This window comes from Cydia amplana, chromosome 21 (assembly GCF_948474715.1).
Source record: "Cydia amplana chromosome 21, ilCydAmpl1.1, whole genome shotgun sequence".
Taxonomy (NCBI): domain Eukaryota; kingdom Metazoa; phylum Arthropoda; class Insecta; order Lepidoptera; family Tortricidae; genus Cydia; species Cydia amplana.
Genome location: NC_086089.1, coordinates 3,532,312 through 3,551,219, shown reverse-complemented (window position 1 = coordinate 3,551,219; position 18,908 = coordinate 3,532,312). Strand labels below are relative to the sequence as shown.

The window sequence follows — 18,908 nt, the reverse complement described above, 5'->3', positions numbered from 1 at the left end:
CATTTATTTACGTCGGACGTTCATTATGTCAAAAATATAAAATATATTGAGATTGAATGATAATGCTTCATGAAAAGTAAAGTGTCAAAACGAGATCCTTATGATTAATTGCGGTGATATTGTTCAAGCAAACGTTCGCTTTTTAGCTGAAGGTAAATTGTTACAAACTTAGTAAAATGCAAATTGTTACAGTAGTATATTTTGAGGAGATTTTCATAACATAAATGCCATGAAGTTATATTTTTTAAACTGGAGCGAGTTGTCACTTTTTTTGCCATACTAATTTGAACCTTATCACTGAGACAGAAAGTTGTTCGTACCAGACTAGAGAAAACGGTCCACTTGAGATAGAAAAACCCGAGCCCTGTGTCTCACTCGCACATGTTGCCAATGTTAAAAAGATACCATTGTGGTAGAAATTATATCATTAAACTACTGATTTTAATTACCTTCTTATACAATTTTAGTGTTATATTCAGATTACAGTTCTGATATATTTTAAGTAATTTGTAAATAATTATGATGCCAATATTATTAACTGATTAAACCAAGCGCATACACAGCAAAAAAAAACCTAAATTTTAGTATGGTAGGATTTGTAGTAACTTTAAATATTAATTGGTATCCCCAACTTGATGACATTTCTTCAAAACACGTGAATGCGAAATTTCTTAAAAATTGTGAAGAAATGTTATGTAAAAGGTCGTAGGAGTGAAATAATTGCTAATTGTGGAATATTGTTTCACAAGAAAGCCACAATTATTACATTTTACTATAAAAATACAAGACAACATTGTCAAACTCATTAGGGTGACTATGATGTCGGCACGTTGTGAATCGGTCTCACAGAATTCTTATTATTAACGTAGGTAATGTAAAAGTAAGTTTAACTTAATAGGTATGTCTTTATTTCGGCATGTTTAATTTAAGATTTGTTATAGAATACCTAATTGAAGGGATGTTTACAAAAACAACATAACTGATTAGAGCGGTTGTCATTTTTTTTAAGAACATGTTAATCGTTTCAGGTGTCAACCAGTGTAGTCAGTTATGTTGTTTTTGTAAACATCCCTTCAATTGCCAAAATTAAAAACCAAAGTGCTTAACTCCTTAAACATTACAGACTCTCATTTATACATAATATTTTGTTACGGAAAAGGTGTGTCAAACTGTTTATATATATGCAATCGATTCTTTATAGGTAGGACACATTTCCGTTGTGAGGTGGGGATTAAGACAAACAACTGCTTGCTATGATATTGGTATAATGCCCGTCAAATGATACATGTGTAGCCTTATATACTCTAACACTGTATATGTGTGGGTAAGGTATAGCACACACTACACCTTCCCTCCTGGAGAAAAAAAAATAGATTACTGTACCTAAAACAGAAAAAGATAATCTATTTTTTTTTATAAAAATAATTGTACGAAGAAAAGAAAGCAAACAAAAAGGTAACACACATTGTAAATAAAATAACCTCATTAAGAAAAAACATTAAATTCGTAACGTTAAAAAATGCATTAATTAGCTAGTTATTAATAATTTCAACAGATTTTTTGGTAGGTACATTTTTGAATTTAAAACATTTTTTTTATATTGACTTTAGAATGTTGATATTGACCTCGAATTATAAAATAAACTTTTTTAGGTTTAGGTTTTGTGTTACTTTAAATTTAGGTATATAACTATGCATCTTTTAACAATAATTATAACTACATATTTCTAAAGAAACTTACTACCTTTAATACATTTGAAAGCGAAACGATAGACTCGAGTTTAGTTTTAACACTAAAAAATAAAAACACACAAAACTTAAAGTTACTTAATAGGTAGGTAAATACTAAAGAGACAGTTAACAATAATTTTAATGTTTATAGATTAACCAAAATTCCAATCCATATATATTTATCTATACATATAGTAATTGTTTACTTGTTACATGTGTTCGTCTCCATTAATGTTTCGATCCTAGGTACCTACAGCTTTAGTCACCTCGTCATCATTTAAAAATGAGTCAATTCTCGAGTTTATTATATGATATATCCGTATATCCTTATGACTTGCAAGTCTATCCATTTTTTTTATATATATTTATTTAAGACGTCACTTTACAGTTTTTTTTTTACATAAACACTTGAAGTGGGCATTTTATATGCATCACTTTTGGCAAGGGTACACAACGCTTTTATACACGTGGTCGGCCGACCTTAATATTTATTTATTTATTTGGCTCAGGATACAAGGATATTTTATTTTTGCGCGCGCACACATACATATATTTCTATTCACATTCAGGCAGTTCTTTTAACACTTCCTTACATCATAACCTTCCATGTGTCCAAGGTGTCTCCACAATTGATACTCGACCGAATCATGGTCAGACATCCAAGGATTCCGTGCCTGCCTTGTATCCTGGCGTACCCTTGTTAACCTAATCGCCCAAGGCCGCCTCTCGGGCCACCGAAGATGCGATAGGCATATTTAATTCTTGTAACAGCCTGTTATTAAATCTTCCTTACAAAACAAAACTTTCAATACTCGATCAAATATCACAGACACCATGAAAACTTCAATATATAAGAATTTCAACAACTCTTAGTTGATCAGGCCAATCGTTCTTTGAAAAACTTATACAAATCAGTGTTCCCATAAACGGTTTGGTATGCACACACTACACCGTCAATAGAAAAAAGGCACCAACTTTAAAAAAAACGTCATATTTGCTAAACAGATCTTCAATGACGCTTACACTTAAAAAAAGCTGAAGTGGACAAAAGGGAAGCCTACCTTTATGAACATACCATGAGTGAGTGCTAAAGAGGCCGACTACAAATGAAAGAAAAAACCCGACTACTTAAAATTTCACTTTATTTAGAAAATGTCACACCCTACTGATATATTTCATGTTATGCTAATATCCCACATACAGATGTCTTATGGTCACCCTAATTAGAACGAGATGCAGGGCTCTAGTTTGACTTCTCATGTGGACACACTTTTTGGTCAATGTACTCGATCCAGTTTATTAACTCTAAATCCGTGATAAATGCATCTAAAAGTAAAAAGTCGATTCGATAATCGATATTACTTTATAGTGCTTATGCCCATCACTAAACATAATCGGTTGCGTTCACGTAATATGAAATGACGTGTCGATGAAAACATTTAGAACTGTTTTCAAGTAAAATTATTTGTATGTAAGCTCTTATAGAGCTTTAATTAATTTTCGTGCGTTATTTTCATAATAATATGAAATATGTATTTAGACTTTTGCCATGGTGGTCATAAAATCGGAACGCAGCTCAGTCCGGAAGTAGCACCGGAAGTTGATTGAACTTGGCGGCATTCATAGAATGCAATCAATAATGTCTGTCTACTGTAACTACGAATAAAATATTGAATAGCCGCTAAATACCTCCTGAATCTTTGCCAAATGCAACAGCATCCAACCCCGTTAGTGGCTTTCTAGGGCACTATGAAAAATTAATAAGATTTAATACAAAAACAAATATTATTGTAAAATGTATACTCACATCCCGTATCCGTACATTTTTGTACAAAAGAGTCCAAAAAATCGTGGCCCTCTGCCGCTTCAAAACAGCACTTAACAAACGACATCGTTTATAACTTAGTTTATAATCACTGTTCTATTTAAATAATTGGAAATGTTTGTTTTCTTACACGGATATCACAAAGCATAAAGATTAACTTATAAAAAAGATAACATGAAAAATATTATTTGGAAAATATCATCATTGGTAATATATACTAAACACTTATTATTGCCGATTTTTTTTATTAAATAAACTTTAAAAACGAATATATTTTTAATTAATATCCACTATCACAGATGTTTTAACACAAACACACTTTTCATAAATTAAACCTTTCGTATAACAATTTGAAGAGATGTTTGTACTTTTTGAAATGTATGTTTTATGCTAATTTGTACATAAATTAAATAAAACTATTTTGTTCCTATAAAACTGGGTCACATTTCGGAAACAGATTTTTTGACGCAAAAATGTCAATGCGGTCATAACAATTTTAAACCGACTAAATTTAATACTGTCTATTTTAGGCGACACTCCACAGTTTATTTGTGTCATTCAAATTAGTAGCCTTATGCGCGGTTCGGACGCTTAGTAGTTTCTTTAAAAGTTCCGCTACTCGACACTAGATGTCCGACTAACGGACATTTACTGTAAATGTAAATAGATGGCAGCACATGCATGTTATATTTTAAAATATCTAATTTTTGCCCTCTTCGTTTTTTATACGTTTCGGGCAAATAGTATACAGGGTGACACTTAAGACGTAATACAAAATATGTTTTTCGAAGTCATTTTCCTGGTGTTATAAGCCCCTGCTAGGTCTCCTGTTGTTCAAGTAATCATTAACATTAAAATCATTTTATCTCTAATGTTTAGGCTCAGTATGGTCATAGAGAAAAAAATACATAGAGTGCTCACTCCGTACATCAGTTCAGACTATTAATTTCAGTGTCTACATCTAGCATTGAGTAGCGGAACTATCAGTACTGCTACTTGACAATAGATGTAGCACCGACCGGAAAGTCTTATCTCAACAGCATAAGACTTTCCGGTCGGTGGCGACATCTATTGTCAAGTATTAGCAGTACTGATAGTTCCGCTACTCGATGCTAGATGCTAATAGTCTTTTTGGTACTAAAACTGATGTATGGAGTGAGCACTCTATGTATTTTTTTCTCTATGGCATGGTTACCCTACCTACTTAATTTGGAGAAAAAAGTTTGTAACCACTTTCGTAGTAAACACTCACCTTTTTTGATTATCTCGACCGATAATTTTATGAATAAAATGCAGTTTGACACATTATTGAAATTGCTTGTCATAACAAATTTTGGTTAGCCTGTCATTGTAGCGAACTCGTGTTATTAAATAAATAATGCCTCCTCCATATCCATTTACAAATATCCAGCGAGTTGTCATGGCAGAAATGTACTTTGCATCGCGGAGTACGGTGCGGACGCAAGCACTTTTTCACGAACGGTATCCAGAGTGCCCAATTCCAACACGCCGGCAATTGATCAACTCCTACATATATACAAAATCTGAGAGACCATGGGCAATTTACAGTCCCAGTTCATGTCCAACGTAGAGGTCGACGCCCAAGATACTCGGAGGTGCTTCAAACACAGGTGCTTAGGTATTTTATCCGTCACCCAGAAACACAGAATCTGTATTTTCAACAAGATGGGACTCCAGCACATTTTTCCTTGTGGGTACGAATTACCTTGACCAAACTTTTCCCGAGCGTTGGATAGGAAGTTCTGAATGCCAACCAGTTTGTACTTGGTAGAATCAGTCAGGAGGAATCGTCGACGTCGTGCAGAATAATGTGAAGCGCAAGTTGGTGGTCACTTCGAACATTTGTTGAAATACGTCTAAACTTTGGATTTGTCTGATTTAGCAATAAAATATTTTAAACAAATCTTATCCTAATTATTACATTATTTACTTATTAGACACAATGTACTAAAGAATGTAATGCACTCAAGAGCAATGAAAACGGTCTCCTTCTATGAGAATCACCATAAAATGTTACCCATCATTGCTTTCTAGTCTACATCATATGAGTGTAGTTTTATGTTTTAAATGTCAGAATTAGTTAACATGACAAATAGGTGCCACACGACAGTGCACAGTGTGTCGGATGACCACACTTCGAGATTTTAATTAATAATTTTGTTAGAAAATTACTAAAAATAATTTTGATTAACTTTAATAACTGAGTTAGTGCATCATGTTCTCGATCTTCAATTAAGTCAGAATTACTTATTTTGTATTACGTCGTGGGTGTCAACCTGTATAAGGTAAACGTACTGGTGCTCGACGCGGTACCACTACATGTCATCTTGAAACTTAAGAGCCAACAGGAGTGGTCATTTCTCCATACAAACGTACTCGGCTGTTTCCTCCGTGGGTTTTGAAGCTAGAGCAATGATTTTTAGGGTTCCGTAGCCAAATGGCAAAAAACGGAACCCTTATAGATTCGTCATGTCTGTCTGTCTGTCCGTCTGTCCGTCTGTCTGTCCGTCCGTATGTCACAGCCACTTTTCTCCGAAACTATAACAACTATACTGTTGAAACTTGGTAAGTAGATGTATTCTGTGAACCGCATTAAGATTTTCACACAAAAATAGAAAAAAAACAATAAATTTATGGGGTTCCCCATACTTCGAACTGAAACTCAAAAATTTTTTTTTCATCAAACCCATACGTGTGGGGTATCTATGGATAGGTCTTCAAAAATGATATTGAGGTTTCTAATATCATTTTTTTCTAAACTGAATAGTTTGCGCGAGAGACACTTCCAAAGTGGTAAAATGTGTGTCCCCCCCCCTGTAACTTCTAAAATAAGAGAATGATAAAACTAAAAAAAATATATGATGTACAATTACCATGTAAACTTCCACCGAAAATTGGTTTGAACGAGATCTAGTAAGTAGTTTTTTTTATACGTCATAAATCGCCTAAATACGGAACCCTTCATGGGCGAGTCCGACTCGCACTTGGCCGCTTTTTAAACACAGATTAATATTGTCAATATCTGTGTCGGACCGTTTTGCTTTTTTTGATATTTTTGTTTTTAAGGCGCTAAAGCCCTTCAAAAATGGCCAAAATGGCCTAATTGACTATGCCGCAATGAGAGGCGTGCTATTTAAAACTGACATCAATTAGTCAAAAAAGCAAAACGGTCCGACACAGATAATGTCATAATCATTTAGATTTCCAAATTTGGTTACGATTGGTTAAGTTTTGGAGGAGGAAACAGTCGAGTACGAAACCTCGATTTTTGATATTTTTACGCATGATTTTTCGCCTTGTCCTGATCGCACTAGTTTTAGGAGCCGCTTCCGTTAGCGAGACGGGTATATTTACCTAAAATATTTAAATCTTAGCTCCTGTTGGCTCTTAAGTCATTGTCAAATAGGTGACAGCAGGGTGTCATCAATTGAAGGGATGTTTACAAAAACAACACAACTGCTTAGAGCGGTTGACACTTTTTTAAGAACATTGTTAATAGATTTCAGGTGTCAACCAGTGTAGTCAATTATGTTGTTTTTGTAAACATAAGGGATGTTAGCAATTGGGCATTAGCATGTCGAGCACTAGTACGTTTACCTTACTCGCTTGTAAGCTTCGGTGACAATTTACAGAACTATAATACCAGAATTCATCCTTTAAAGGGGTGAAATTGGGGGTGGAAATTTGTAGGGGGGGGGGGGGGGAGGGGGGTAATGAATAACCGCTGAACTAATGTAGATTGATTTTGAGTTGTGGAAAGGATAGGTATACAATAAGTACCTGGATTTTATCCCCGAAATCATCCCTTAAGAGTGTACAAAAACGGAATAAAATTTTCTTAAAAAGGACTACCGGTACTGAAATTACTAAATCCCACGCAGACAATACCTAATATAATATAATTAAGTCAAACCATTAGAAAAACGATAATTTTAACTACCCACGCATGCCATGGTCTCACTACTAAAACTGAATGTAAGAGACACCTACAAAATTGCTACTTCAAATGCACTTACCTATCTTATAAAAAGCGGCCAAGTGCGAGTCGGACTCGCCCATGAAGGGTTCCGTATTTAGGCGATTTATGACGTATAAAAAAAAACTACTTACTAGATCTCGTTCAAACCAATTTTCGGTGGAAGTTTACATGGTAATGTACATCATATATTTTTTTTAGTTTTATCATTCTCTTATTTTAGAAGTTACAGGGGAGGGGGGACACACATTTTACCACTTTGGAAGTGTCTCTCGCGCAAACTATTCAGTTTAGAAAAAAATGATATTAGAAACCTCAATATCATTTTTGAAGACCTATCCATAGATACCCCACACGTATGGGTTTGATGAAAAAAATTTTTTTGAGTTTCAGTTCGAAGTATGGGGAAGTCCAAAAATTTATTGTTTTTTTCTATTTTTGTGTGAAAATCTTAATGCGGTTCACAGAATACATCTACTTACCAAGTTTCAACAGTATAGTTCTTATAGTTTCGGAGAAAAGTGGCTGTGACATACGGACGGACAGACAGACGGACAGACGGACAGACAGACAGACATGACGAATCTATAAGGGTTCTGTTTTTTGCCATTTGGCTACGGAACCCTAAAAAGCCATAAGCATTTAATATGTAAATAGCTTATGGGCAATAAGAGATAATATCAGCTTCCGCGATCGCAGGCTTATTAACGACGATGTTCGCGTCAGGGGTCTCTGGAGTCAGAGACAATTAAGTATATAGACTGTCGATTACATCCCCGAACAAACTTGCCTTACCGCTAGGTGCGCTTGGCGCTCAGCAAAATCTTAGACTGATACATATTGTCTGGCACTGGCAAACACAAATTATCAGTAAGTAAGAAGCAGGAAAACTATACTCCTCTCTTTCTTTTGGGTGCTAGTACTAGCGTAAGAGCGTTTTCACAATTGACGTATAAATATCTCAGGACGGGCCTTATGGGCACTAAAAATGGCGCTAGTTCAACGGATCGGATGCGACCTGTCGCGCGCGCGATGCGAACTCATCAACCAATTAAATCGCATTGTAGCGCCCCATTCTAATTCTAATTGCCCATGAGTAAGGCCCGTCCTGAGATATATGTCAAAGGTTTACACATTGTCCGATCCAATATCGGATGCGATATCAGATCGTACAATGTGAAAACGCTCTTCAGTACACAATTTTATGATACAGACCATATATCATCAATTCATCATCATCTTATCCTCGTAAGGTCCAAGGTTAGGTACCTATAGGGCTCATTCAGTACAATGAAATTTAAATCATATTCAACTGGAATAGAGTTGCGTTTGTTTTGTTTCGTTCCATTTTCAAACAAAATAAAATCAACTTGATTCCCTGCACAGGTTCAAATTTCAGTGGCAAATTTTGGATTTTTCATTTGTATGGCTGGGCCTTATAGAAGCTGCTAGTCTTTATTTGGCGCTGGTTTCTGGCGCCAAGCGACCCTGGTACAATGTTGCCTTAATGGGGAGTGGCCGGAGTGGATTCCGCTGAGGGTGGAGGAGTATACAGTCAAGTTCGAAAGCTTATCAGCTAATGTAGGGTTTATACCATCACGAATAAATAATAATGAATTTATAAATAGAGACAATTCACGCAAAGCTTGTAGCATGCATGGATACGAGGCGATGATATACCTACATATTTATTTGCTAGCGTGTGCGTAACTTACTTTCCATGCATCTCGCATATTAGTGCGAGCGAGATTGTATAGAAAGTAAGTTACGCACACCCTAGCGAATATGTCAGTGACAAGCTAATGGTAGCCGTACAGACACAGGTATTGTAAGATCGTGCTTTTATCGTGGTCGTCACATTCCAACAAGTATGTATGTGCGATGCTAGCGTACAGAGAACTTATGATGCCCACTTTATGAATGAATGAATGAATGAAGTCTATACATCTGTACAAATTTAGTAAAAAAGTAAAAATATTTATTAACCAACAACAATTGACAGCCAGCTATTTTATAAGCGACTCCCACACTAAGCTAAGCCTGTCACGAAAGTCAGATATAATTAGGCACCTACACTTCCCAAGTCGATGGTACACGGGAAACTTACGGAGATCGCAGTTCTATAGGGAACACGCAACAGGCGTCCCGGCCACCGCCCACGGTTGTCCTTGAGCAGGGCGTGGCCCCATTTGGTCTATGGTTGAGTTGAAGTTTACCTAGCTTCCCTTTCCTTTCCACTTAATCTCAAAATATGTTTCGAACCATAAAGGATCGGCCTTCCCTATGATGTTACAAGCAATGGGCGTTTCGGATTGCGCCCCCTAATGCTTTCCTGATTTCCTTATTACTTAGGTACTATAACAGAATATTAGAAGTCTAAGGGTCCGCATTCAGCGACCACCAGTTTTTAGTTAGTTTTAAGTGCGATGAGCTTTTCCACATAGTGAGTACGGAAACGTTCCTATTTGTCATGCTAATTCAATCAACCTCAGTAGTTTTTGTACCGAGACTGGCTGAAATAATATATATATATATATTTGACAGATATTTGTTCCTGAGTCATGGTTGTTTTCTATGTATTTAAGTATTTGTATATTATATATATATCGTTGTCTGAGTACCCACAACACAAGCCTTCTTGAGCTTACCGTGGGGCTTAGTCAATTTGTGTAAAAATGTCCATTAATATTTATTTATTTATATTTATTTATAATAAGACACGTTCGTACCTTTCCGTAAAATTACGAAGGAAAATAATTATGCACTACATCTGTTTGTATAATGTATATGTACGAGGGGTGTTCAAAATATTCTCGGTATGAGAATGAAAACAAACAAGTACGAAAAGTTTGATATTTTTATTTTTCAATATACTCCCCCCCTATGTTCATACACTTAAAAGATCGATCAATTATTTTTTTTAATCCCTCGTAAAAATATTTTTTATCTTTCGTGTAAAAATGCTCCTCCACTGCCGCCTTCAATGCTTCATCGTCAGAAAATTTATTTCCACGCAGATCCTTTTTAAGATTGGGGAGCAAAAAGAAGTCGCTGGGGGCTAAGTCCGGACTATACGGTGGGTGAGTAACAGTTTTAAACCCACATTCAACAATAGCTGCCTTGGCAATATGAGCAGTATGGACGGGGGCGTTGTCATGCAGAAGCAGAATACCTTTGGTTAACTTTCCTCGCCTCTTTTCTTTAATTACATCCTTTAATTGACGTAGAATGTTAGCGTAGTACTGTCCTGTGATATTTACACCTTTTTCTTTATAATCGATTATTAATACTCCTTCACAATCCCAAAATATCGTGGCCATGACCTTGCCAGCTGAAGGGATGACCTTGAACTTCTTGGGATGAGCTGAACCCTTAATGTGCCACTGCATGGACTCTTGTTTACTCTCTGGGTCATAATGATGAACCCAGGTTTCATCTCCAGTAACTATTCTTTGCAGCACCTCATCAGGATTTTTACCGCACAGGTCAATAAAATCGGAACAACAAGCTACACGCATGTCTTTTTGAAGCCGAGTCAGCATTCGCGGAACCCATCTTGCACTTACTTTTGACATATTAAGATGGTCATGTATAATATCATGTACGGTACCAATAGAGAGATTGGTTACTTGTGCTATAGATTTTACCTTCACTCGACCATCTTCCAATATAAGTTTTTCCACTTTATCAATATTTTCTTGTGAAGTAGCTACTACAGGCCGGCCAGGTCTAGAGTCATCTTCAATACTCTCCCTTCCGCGTTTAAACTCGCTTGACTACTTTTGAATGGTAGATAAAGAAGGAGCAGACTCACGGTAAACACAATCCATTTCCTCTTTTATGGTTTTTTGATTTTTACCCTGTTTTGTCAAGAATTTTATCACGCATCGATGTTCTAATTTAGTTAACATTGTCAATTCGCACAGGATGTTCATGTTTGTTCAGCAATTGCAGAAAAACAAAAGACTATCTCGGTTCGAATTATACTTTTTTTTAATGTCAATGAATAAACCTTAGCGGCCAGTAACGAAAGAAATTTTAGAAGAGGTCGTAAGATATCAATACCGAGAATATTTTGAACGCCCCTCGTAGTAGAGTTCATAAATTTTTCTTAGTGCTGTTCTATTTCAACTCTAGGTAACCGGTTTTTGTAAATTTACTGGTTTCATTTTTAGTGCCCTTAAATATTTCTTAATTAAACCACATATTGAAAGTTAATTACAATATGCCTTTATAAAGCGTTTACCCAGATCTAGACGAGAGATATGTCTTATCATCGCGTCAACATTGCCTGAGCGGTATAGGTGCCAATTAAATTGCGTTATTAAAAAATGTAGCAGCAAGTTTTAAAGGTTAATAAATAAATCTTAAGCGGGTTTGGTGTTTTAATGTCTTTAAAAATAAAATGCGCTCGACAAAAATACTTGTCAGGGCAGATACTAAGGAAAATATCATGAGAAAACCAAACGAACCTTACTCGTAATAATTTGGTTCTCCTTTGGGTTGTAAGGTCAAATGGCAGTCTGTTTCGTACAAACTAATGCCCACGCTAGTACTTGTGATTAGGTTGCGATGAGGACTTTCGGCTCCTCTAAGATGCAACTAAAGAAGTGTTTAGATTAGCAGTAGGCGTTGAATTTCTATGAAAATGTTGATAGATTGTTTCAAATCTCATCCTAGTTCTTATGAATTGAATTGCATAAGTACTATTGTCGCTACGCTAGACGACTGTGAAAATTTTAATACAACTTATTTTTACAGGTACTTAAATTAAAATATCTCCTTAAAAAAGTTGTTTTCCTTCGCGTTCGCAAAATAGTAGCACCAGCGTCCCAGCCTCTCGCTACTCATTCAGACAGTCAGTCGACCTCGAGCGCCCGACCGAGCGGTCGCCATCTTGCGGTCCAACTTCGCGCCAAAATAGTGCTGTGCCCCGATCCGATCATAGTGCGGTGTAAGTGTTACTATTACCGGTGTTTTGTGGCTTGTGAAAAAAATCAGGATATTCAAGGTGAGTTAATATTAATTTAGTGTCGCGAATGTCGTACTGTTATTTGTCATTCTTATTAGGAACGGTTGATATGCTAATGCTAATATCTGGTTTTAGTTTGCCATTTATTTATCTTTATGTTTTACTCTGAATTTAGATACAGGTAACCGTTACTGCCTGTATCTAAATTCTAGCAAAAACTGCATTAATAACAGGTTTGAAAATCGTATGTTTGGTTCACGATCTTATCACAATAAGTTATAGTTGACATTTTCGCAGCATAACAAGGTCATTGCAGTTCCTGGTTGTAATAAAGAAGAAAAAATAAAATATAGGTTCATGAAATTCAAATTAGGTTAGTTTTAACCGACTTTAAAGTAAAAGAAGTCCTCGCTAAATTTAAAAAACTAGCCAAACTTTAGTTGATTTGCAAAAATATAGCTAAGCTAAGATTTTTAATTGAAAGTCCGATTTTTAATACGAGCAATAAAGATATTCTATTCTTTTCTATTCAATATTGCAATCCCTAGCATTGAGTAGGTATAACAGCTGTCATATGTACTTTGCGGGCCGCTACTGTAAACTGGGCTATAAAATAACCGCGAAAATCAAAGTTCACAAATTGCGGGCATTTTTCTCTGTCACTTTAATTACGCCTTCATTGGACAAGAGAAAGATCCCCGCAATTTGCGAATTTCGGTTTTCGCGGTAGGCCTTCTATTTCTCTATTATATATACATATATACCAAATACACATTTTTGCGAATAGCGAGCGCGAATAAGTAAACACACGTAACTTGCTTGCTATTCGCCGATTTGCAATTATTTTGCACCGCTATAGCACTCGCCATCTCGCACGAATGTTTTTGGGTTTACACACTTGTGGTCGTTGCTCCTCTAGTTAATCGTCGATAAGTTTGATGAAACAATCATTTACCAGTGTTGTCACGAATACCGATAGCACACTTGTAGGGTGGCCAGTAAACATTTTCTGGACTGGACACTTTTTACATTGGTGTTTTGTGATGAAATTAACTTTTGGGTTTCGTAAAATGCGAGAAATGACTTAATAATATAGGTACACTTTGCACTCTGATCGACTGCATTTTGCCCGGTCCACTTAGCTCAGGCACTAGCAGTAAATTAATGATTGAGAGTGTGCTAGCGTTCGCATTCCTTGCTCAGCGGGTTCTCTGTTCGAAGACGCTTTCCTCTACAAAGCGGAAAAACGCTGGGATGGCTAGTATGGCTACGCGCGTAGCGCTACGAAAACGCTGGCAGTGAATGTGTTAAAAACCGTCATCAGTCGCTCCACAAGTTTACACCTTAAATGAATCTAAATTTAATGCAGCCACGGGGTTCCTATGTTTTCCATAAAGTTTTAAGTCATAATGCATTGTTTGTCATATTATCATTAGTCATTAAACTGAAACTGTTAACTTTTCAGGACTTTCGTAAGGTTATCCTATAGATAGGTTAGGTTAGGTTAGTTTTATGACAATACTGAAAATTGACGCGTTTCTGAACCAAATAAATTATGACTAACGAAACTGCTGGCAAACAATACATTATGACTTAAAACTTTTTGGGAAATAATAGAGACCCTGCAGCCACACGTGTCAAGTAAACTACGCAACAAACAAGTTAGTTATCACTTTTCATCACAAAAGCTTTTAGTCGTAATAAATGACCTCAAAGATAAACGCTACGATTAAATTGGCAGCGATTGTTACTCTCGTTTTGTTATTAAAAACCTTGGACATATTTTATAAGTTAATATTATTCTTTTGTTTCGATGGAGTAAGATAAAAATTGCATTTGATTTGTTTAAGAACTTGGCAGTCGATAGTTTTATGTACCACGTCGTTTACTGAGTTTTGCGCATTCCAAGGTCATTACACTTGTAATATTAATTATAATAATAAATCTTTATTGCTTTAAACCTTAAACATTACATTGTTTACATTATAAAATGTATTAACATTATAAAAAACGGGTTAGGTTTGTAACACATTTAGGTAGTGGGGTTTTAATTAAATTAATGTTTTAAGGTCCGGTTGGATACTTGCACTTCTTAAAGAAATGACCAATATGTTGCACTTTTGTATTCTGAAAAACTGTCTTTATAACTTACTAGATGACCCTGCGAACTTCGTTTCACCTGTATCTATTATGTATCTATTATTACTTTTTATGTTTTTTCTTTCATAAGAACCTTCTCCTGACAATAACAAACACAACAAAAAAGAATAAGCGAAATTGGTCCACCCGTGACTCAGGCATGATGCCGTGACCAAGGGAATTAGGCATTGATTAATATATATACAGACCTAATACTCTTATATAGATAAGCTTAACATTTTTAAGAGGACGAGGTTTTCAACATGTTTAATATTTTATGAACCCTCAGCACCTACTTCATCTCTCAAGATGTCCTAATAAACGAAAGGCTCAACCTAAAACAGAAATTATGCCAGTATCAGCCCTTTCTGTCGGTTACTTACCCATACTAAATACTTGTTTTACATCCAGACAAGTAAACAAACGAAACCATTCTCTAAAACAAGTAAAACGGCCATTATTTCTACGATTTAGTTCTCAAATGGTCAATAATATGGGTTAAAACCTCGTAAAAGTTGCGCAAAGTATCGATCATAGTTACACAACCTGCTCGAGTGTTTAGGTCGGCACGTCGAGCTTTCAAAATGTTGTAGAGCCGGGAGACTTTAACGAATGCATGCTAAGTATTGAAATAAAATAAAAAAGGGGTTGCACTCAGGGAGTGCCGGCAGAAGTGTAAACTTAATGACTAGTGCAAAATGCACCATGTATAATTGAGGTTAACGCCATCTAGCATTAGCGTTAATTACTTGAAACCCCTAAGCACATCACTGTTAGTACTCTAGTTATATTAATACCAGTTAGAGCGAAACTCACTAGATGGCATTTAAATCAATAAAGGAAAACTCAATGACATTACATGTAACAATTTTTCGATCCGGTCACGTGTCCGTCTTACGGTCACGTGATCGTCTTACGCTGTCTCGAGTTTATCATTTTTTCCCCACCTCAAAAATTGCACAGCGCCGCTAAAGAAGTTTTCACTTCAAAAACATTTAAGTGATTTTTAATGGCGTTTTTCTTAAACGTACTACAAGCCTAGCCTAGCCTAGTTAGTACCTAAGAACACTGAGTCTAGGATGAATAGTAGGCAAGTAGATTGCGCTGAAAATTTTATGTGTCATCACAAATATAACCGGTAAACACTATCTACTTCCCATCCCTAGTGCTATATTTTTATTTTTAACGGAAAAATGGTTTGGGCATTCGTCATTTGGCCCCGGGCGAGATCATCATGCAGCCAAATGAGACTAATTTGGAATTCGGAATCACGCCCAATTACGACATTAAGGGCAATTTCAAAACCCCTACGTTTTTGAGAATATCGTACAGACCTATGTATAAACTCAAAACAAAAACGGCCGTTTTAACTTTGGACGCATGGATTGACGAATCCAGCCACATGGAAACTAGTTGGATGAATTCAAAAGGTACTTTAATACAATATCACTCCTGCAAATTCGAGAGACAGAGAGGCAAAGGCAGACCTAAAAAGCGATGGCTCGATGTTGTGAAAGCAGATATGAGCGTTCACACGAGACGACGCCCAGGATCGCGCAAAGTGGAGGAAAGCAAGTAGGAAAGCGGACCCTGGCAAATAATAAAAAAAAGAATAAAGCAACCTAGCCCCAAACTAAGCAAAGCTTGTACTATGGCTGCTAGGCGACGATATACATACGTATATAGATAAATACATACTTATATACATAGAAAACATCCATGACTCCGGAACAAATATTAGTGTTCATCACACAAATAAATACCCTTACCGGGATTCTAACCCAGGACCGTCGGCTTAGCAGGCAGGGTCACTATAACGCTAGGTAAAAGAAGAATAAAGAGAGGCAAATAATATATGTACCAACGATAGAAATGGTTCGCGGCTGGGGTTCAGGTACGATTCAACTCGCCTGATTTCATAATTGTCCTTAAGTCTATTGGCCAAGTCTGAATACTAATTTCTAAAAAAAGTTAGCAAATTACACGCCTTCCTTTGTGTATGTAGTCGATTAATTAATTTGTTTTGTTATTTGTTAATTTATTTATTTATTATAATTACGCATTAAGAAACATTTGTTAATTTTGCGGCCCAGACATTGTGTGTAACATGAATAGAATAATATATTGTCTTCCTTCATTTTATTCAAATTTTCACTTTTTTACCATGCATACCTACATAGCTATCTTAATAAAAGATAGTAAATCAATGTAACAATTCTTTATAAGAATTATAGCACCGTTCCAACGCCATGTTTAGATATAACCTATTCATTATTTTTTCAAGATATTCCTTTTATGTTTACTAAGAATCCGTTTTCTGTGGGTGTTTTGAGTCAGGTTGAATCATTGGTAGAGACAATGGGAAATTAGTCACTGTAACAAATCCACTCACGTACATTTTATGGAAACTACTCTTTTTTGTGCCCATATATCGCCCTGTTTTCCGAACTGTTCGTGTCATTTCTTTTCTTGACTAAATATAATAACTAAATGTGTCTGTAGTAATTATTTGTTCATTTTTAAGACTTGTAAATGGAAGGAACATAAGTTAAGTTACCCAGTAATTTCAGTTTTACTTAAATCATCATCATCTTACTCGCGTTATCCCGGCATTTTGCCACGGCTCATGGGAGCCTGGGGTCCGCTTAACAACTAATCCCAAGAATTAACGTCGGCACAAGTTTTTCCGAAAGCGACTGCCATCTGACCTTCCAACCCAGAGAGGGGAAACTATAGGCTTTATTAGGATCAGTAATTTTAGTCATAAAATAATCTTAAATATAGATAATTTTGGACAGACTTGGCAGTAGGTAGTGTTTTGGTCATACTTGATGTGCAAACGTAACATTTTTCAATTTTCAATATAATAATTTTCGAAAAAAAAATGTGTATTTTTACTGATTAAAAAAAATTGCTTTGCAAAAGGTCAATTGTATGTGTCTTTGGGCTGATTTAGACGGCGCGCGAACTCGTATACGATTTTAGTTACATTGCGGACCATTGAGGTTACATCAATTCAGCCGACCGATCAAATGACGCAATGTAATGAAACTCGCATGCGAGTTCTCGCACCGTCTAAATGAGCCCTACTCAAAAACAAAAACAAAAAATCATAAAATAAGTAAATGACATTCCTACAGATCATTTCAATAAAGTCCATATTTGGTCCTAGAGCTTTACAAATTTAGCTCGTACTTAAAAAATATAACTGAGATCATAATTATTATTGTTTGATAAATAATAGTTAGTTCATCAGCCCACATACCCAACTGTGCCATTATTTGTACAATTTGTCACGAACTTGTTGGTGGTGACGTCACGGCTGCCCACGCGCATTGAAAACACCTCTAGCCTTATGAGTGCCTGGTAGGTCGTTTTCGCGAATATATTTTATTTCAACGTCTTAATTGTAATAATGAGTATTTTTTTATCGCGAGTAACGTATTTGTATAAAAAAATGGATTTACTGACCAAGCGAAAAAAAAAGCATTTTAAGCTAAAACGGAAATTTTCGCTTTCGCTTGATCAAAATAAGCAATGGTTAAGAAACATGAATGTGTGTATTGGTGAAAAAATATCCTGTTTCGGACGCTTCTTCTTTCTTAGGAATTGTTTCAAAACCGCTTATTTTGGTTCATTTTTAGGATTCCGTACACAAAGGGTAAAAAACGGGACCCTATTACTAAGACTTCGCTGTCCGTCCGTCCGTCCGTCTGTCACCAGGCTGTATCTCATGAACCGCGATAGCTAGACAGTTAAAATTTTCACAAATGATGTATCTCTGTTGCCGCTGTAACAACAAATACTAAAAATAAAATAAAATAAATATTCTAGGGGGGTTCTCATACAACAAACACGATTTTTTTGCTCTATTTTTTGTTGATGGTGCGGAACCCTCCGTGCGCGAGTCCGACATGGCCGGTTTTTATACAAAAACTTGGTGGTGAATTTTAACGACAGGCTTAGGTCCGGTTTGCGTAGTGACGTCACATCGACTCCCATGCGCGCGCTTGACAAACACGTCACGTCCTAAGCCTCCTTGGGAGTCGTGAGGTCCTGGTACTTTGGAAACATGAGCTACACTGACAATTGAGAATTTTTATGAGAATTCACAGAATAATCATATATTTTAGTCCCAGTTTTTAAAGCGGCAGTAACGAAGTGGTTCATTTAGATTTGATGATGATGAATGGGTAGATCAACTTGTGTTGTTATTTTATCCCATTGTCCAAGGGACACAGTTTG

General features: G+C 36.1%; 1 protein-coding gene across 1 annotated transcript in view; it reads right to left on the bottom strand.

Moving 5' to 3' along the window:
• Window positions 1-3,622, bottom strand: part of LOC134657857 (protein EFR3 homolog cmp44E) — a 36,934-nt gene extending 33,312 nt beyond the window's left edge. Inside the window, exon 1 of the mRNA XM_063513436.1 lies at window positions 3,538-3,622. Coding sequence (XP_063369506.1) covers window positions 3,538-3,622 — 85 coding nt within the window. The remainder of the gene's footprint in view (window positions 1-3,537) is intronic.
• Between the last annotated feature and the right edge of the window lie 15,286 nt (window positions 3,623-18,908).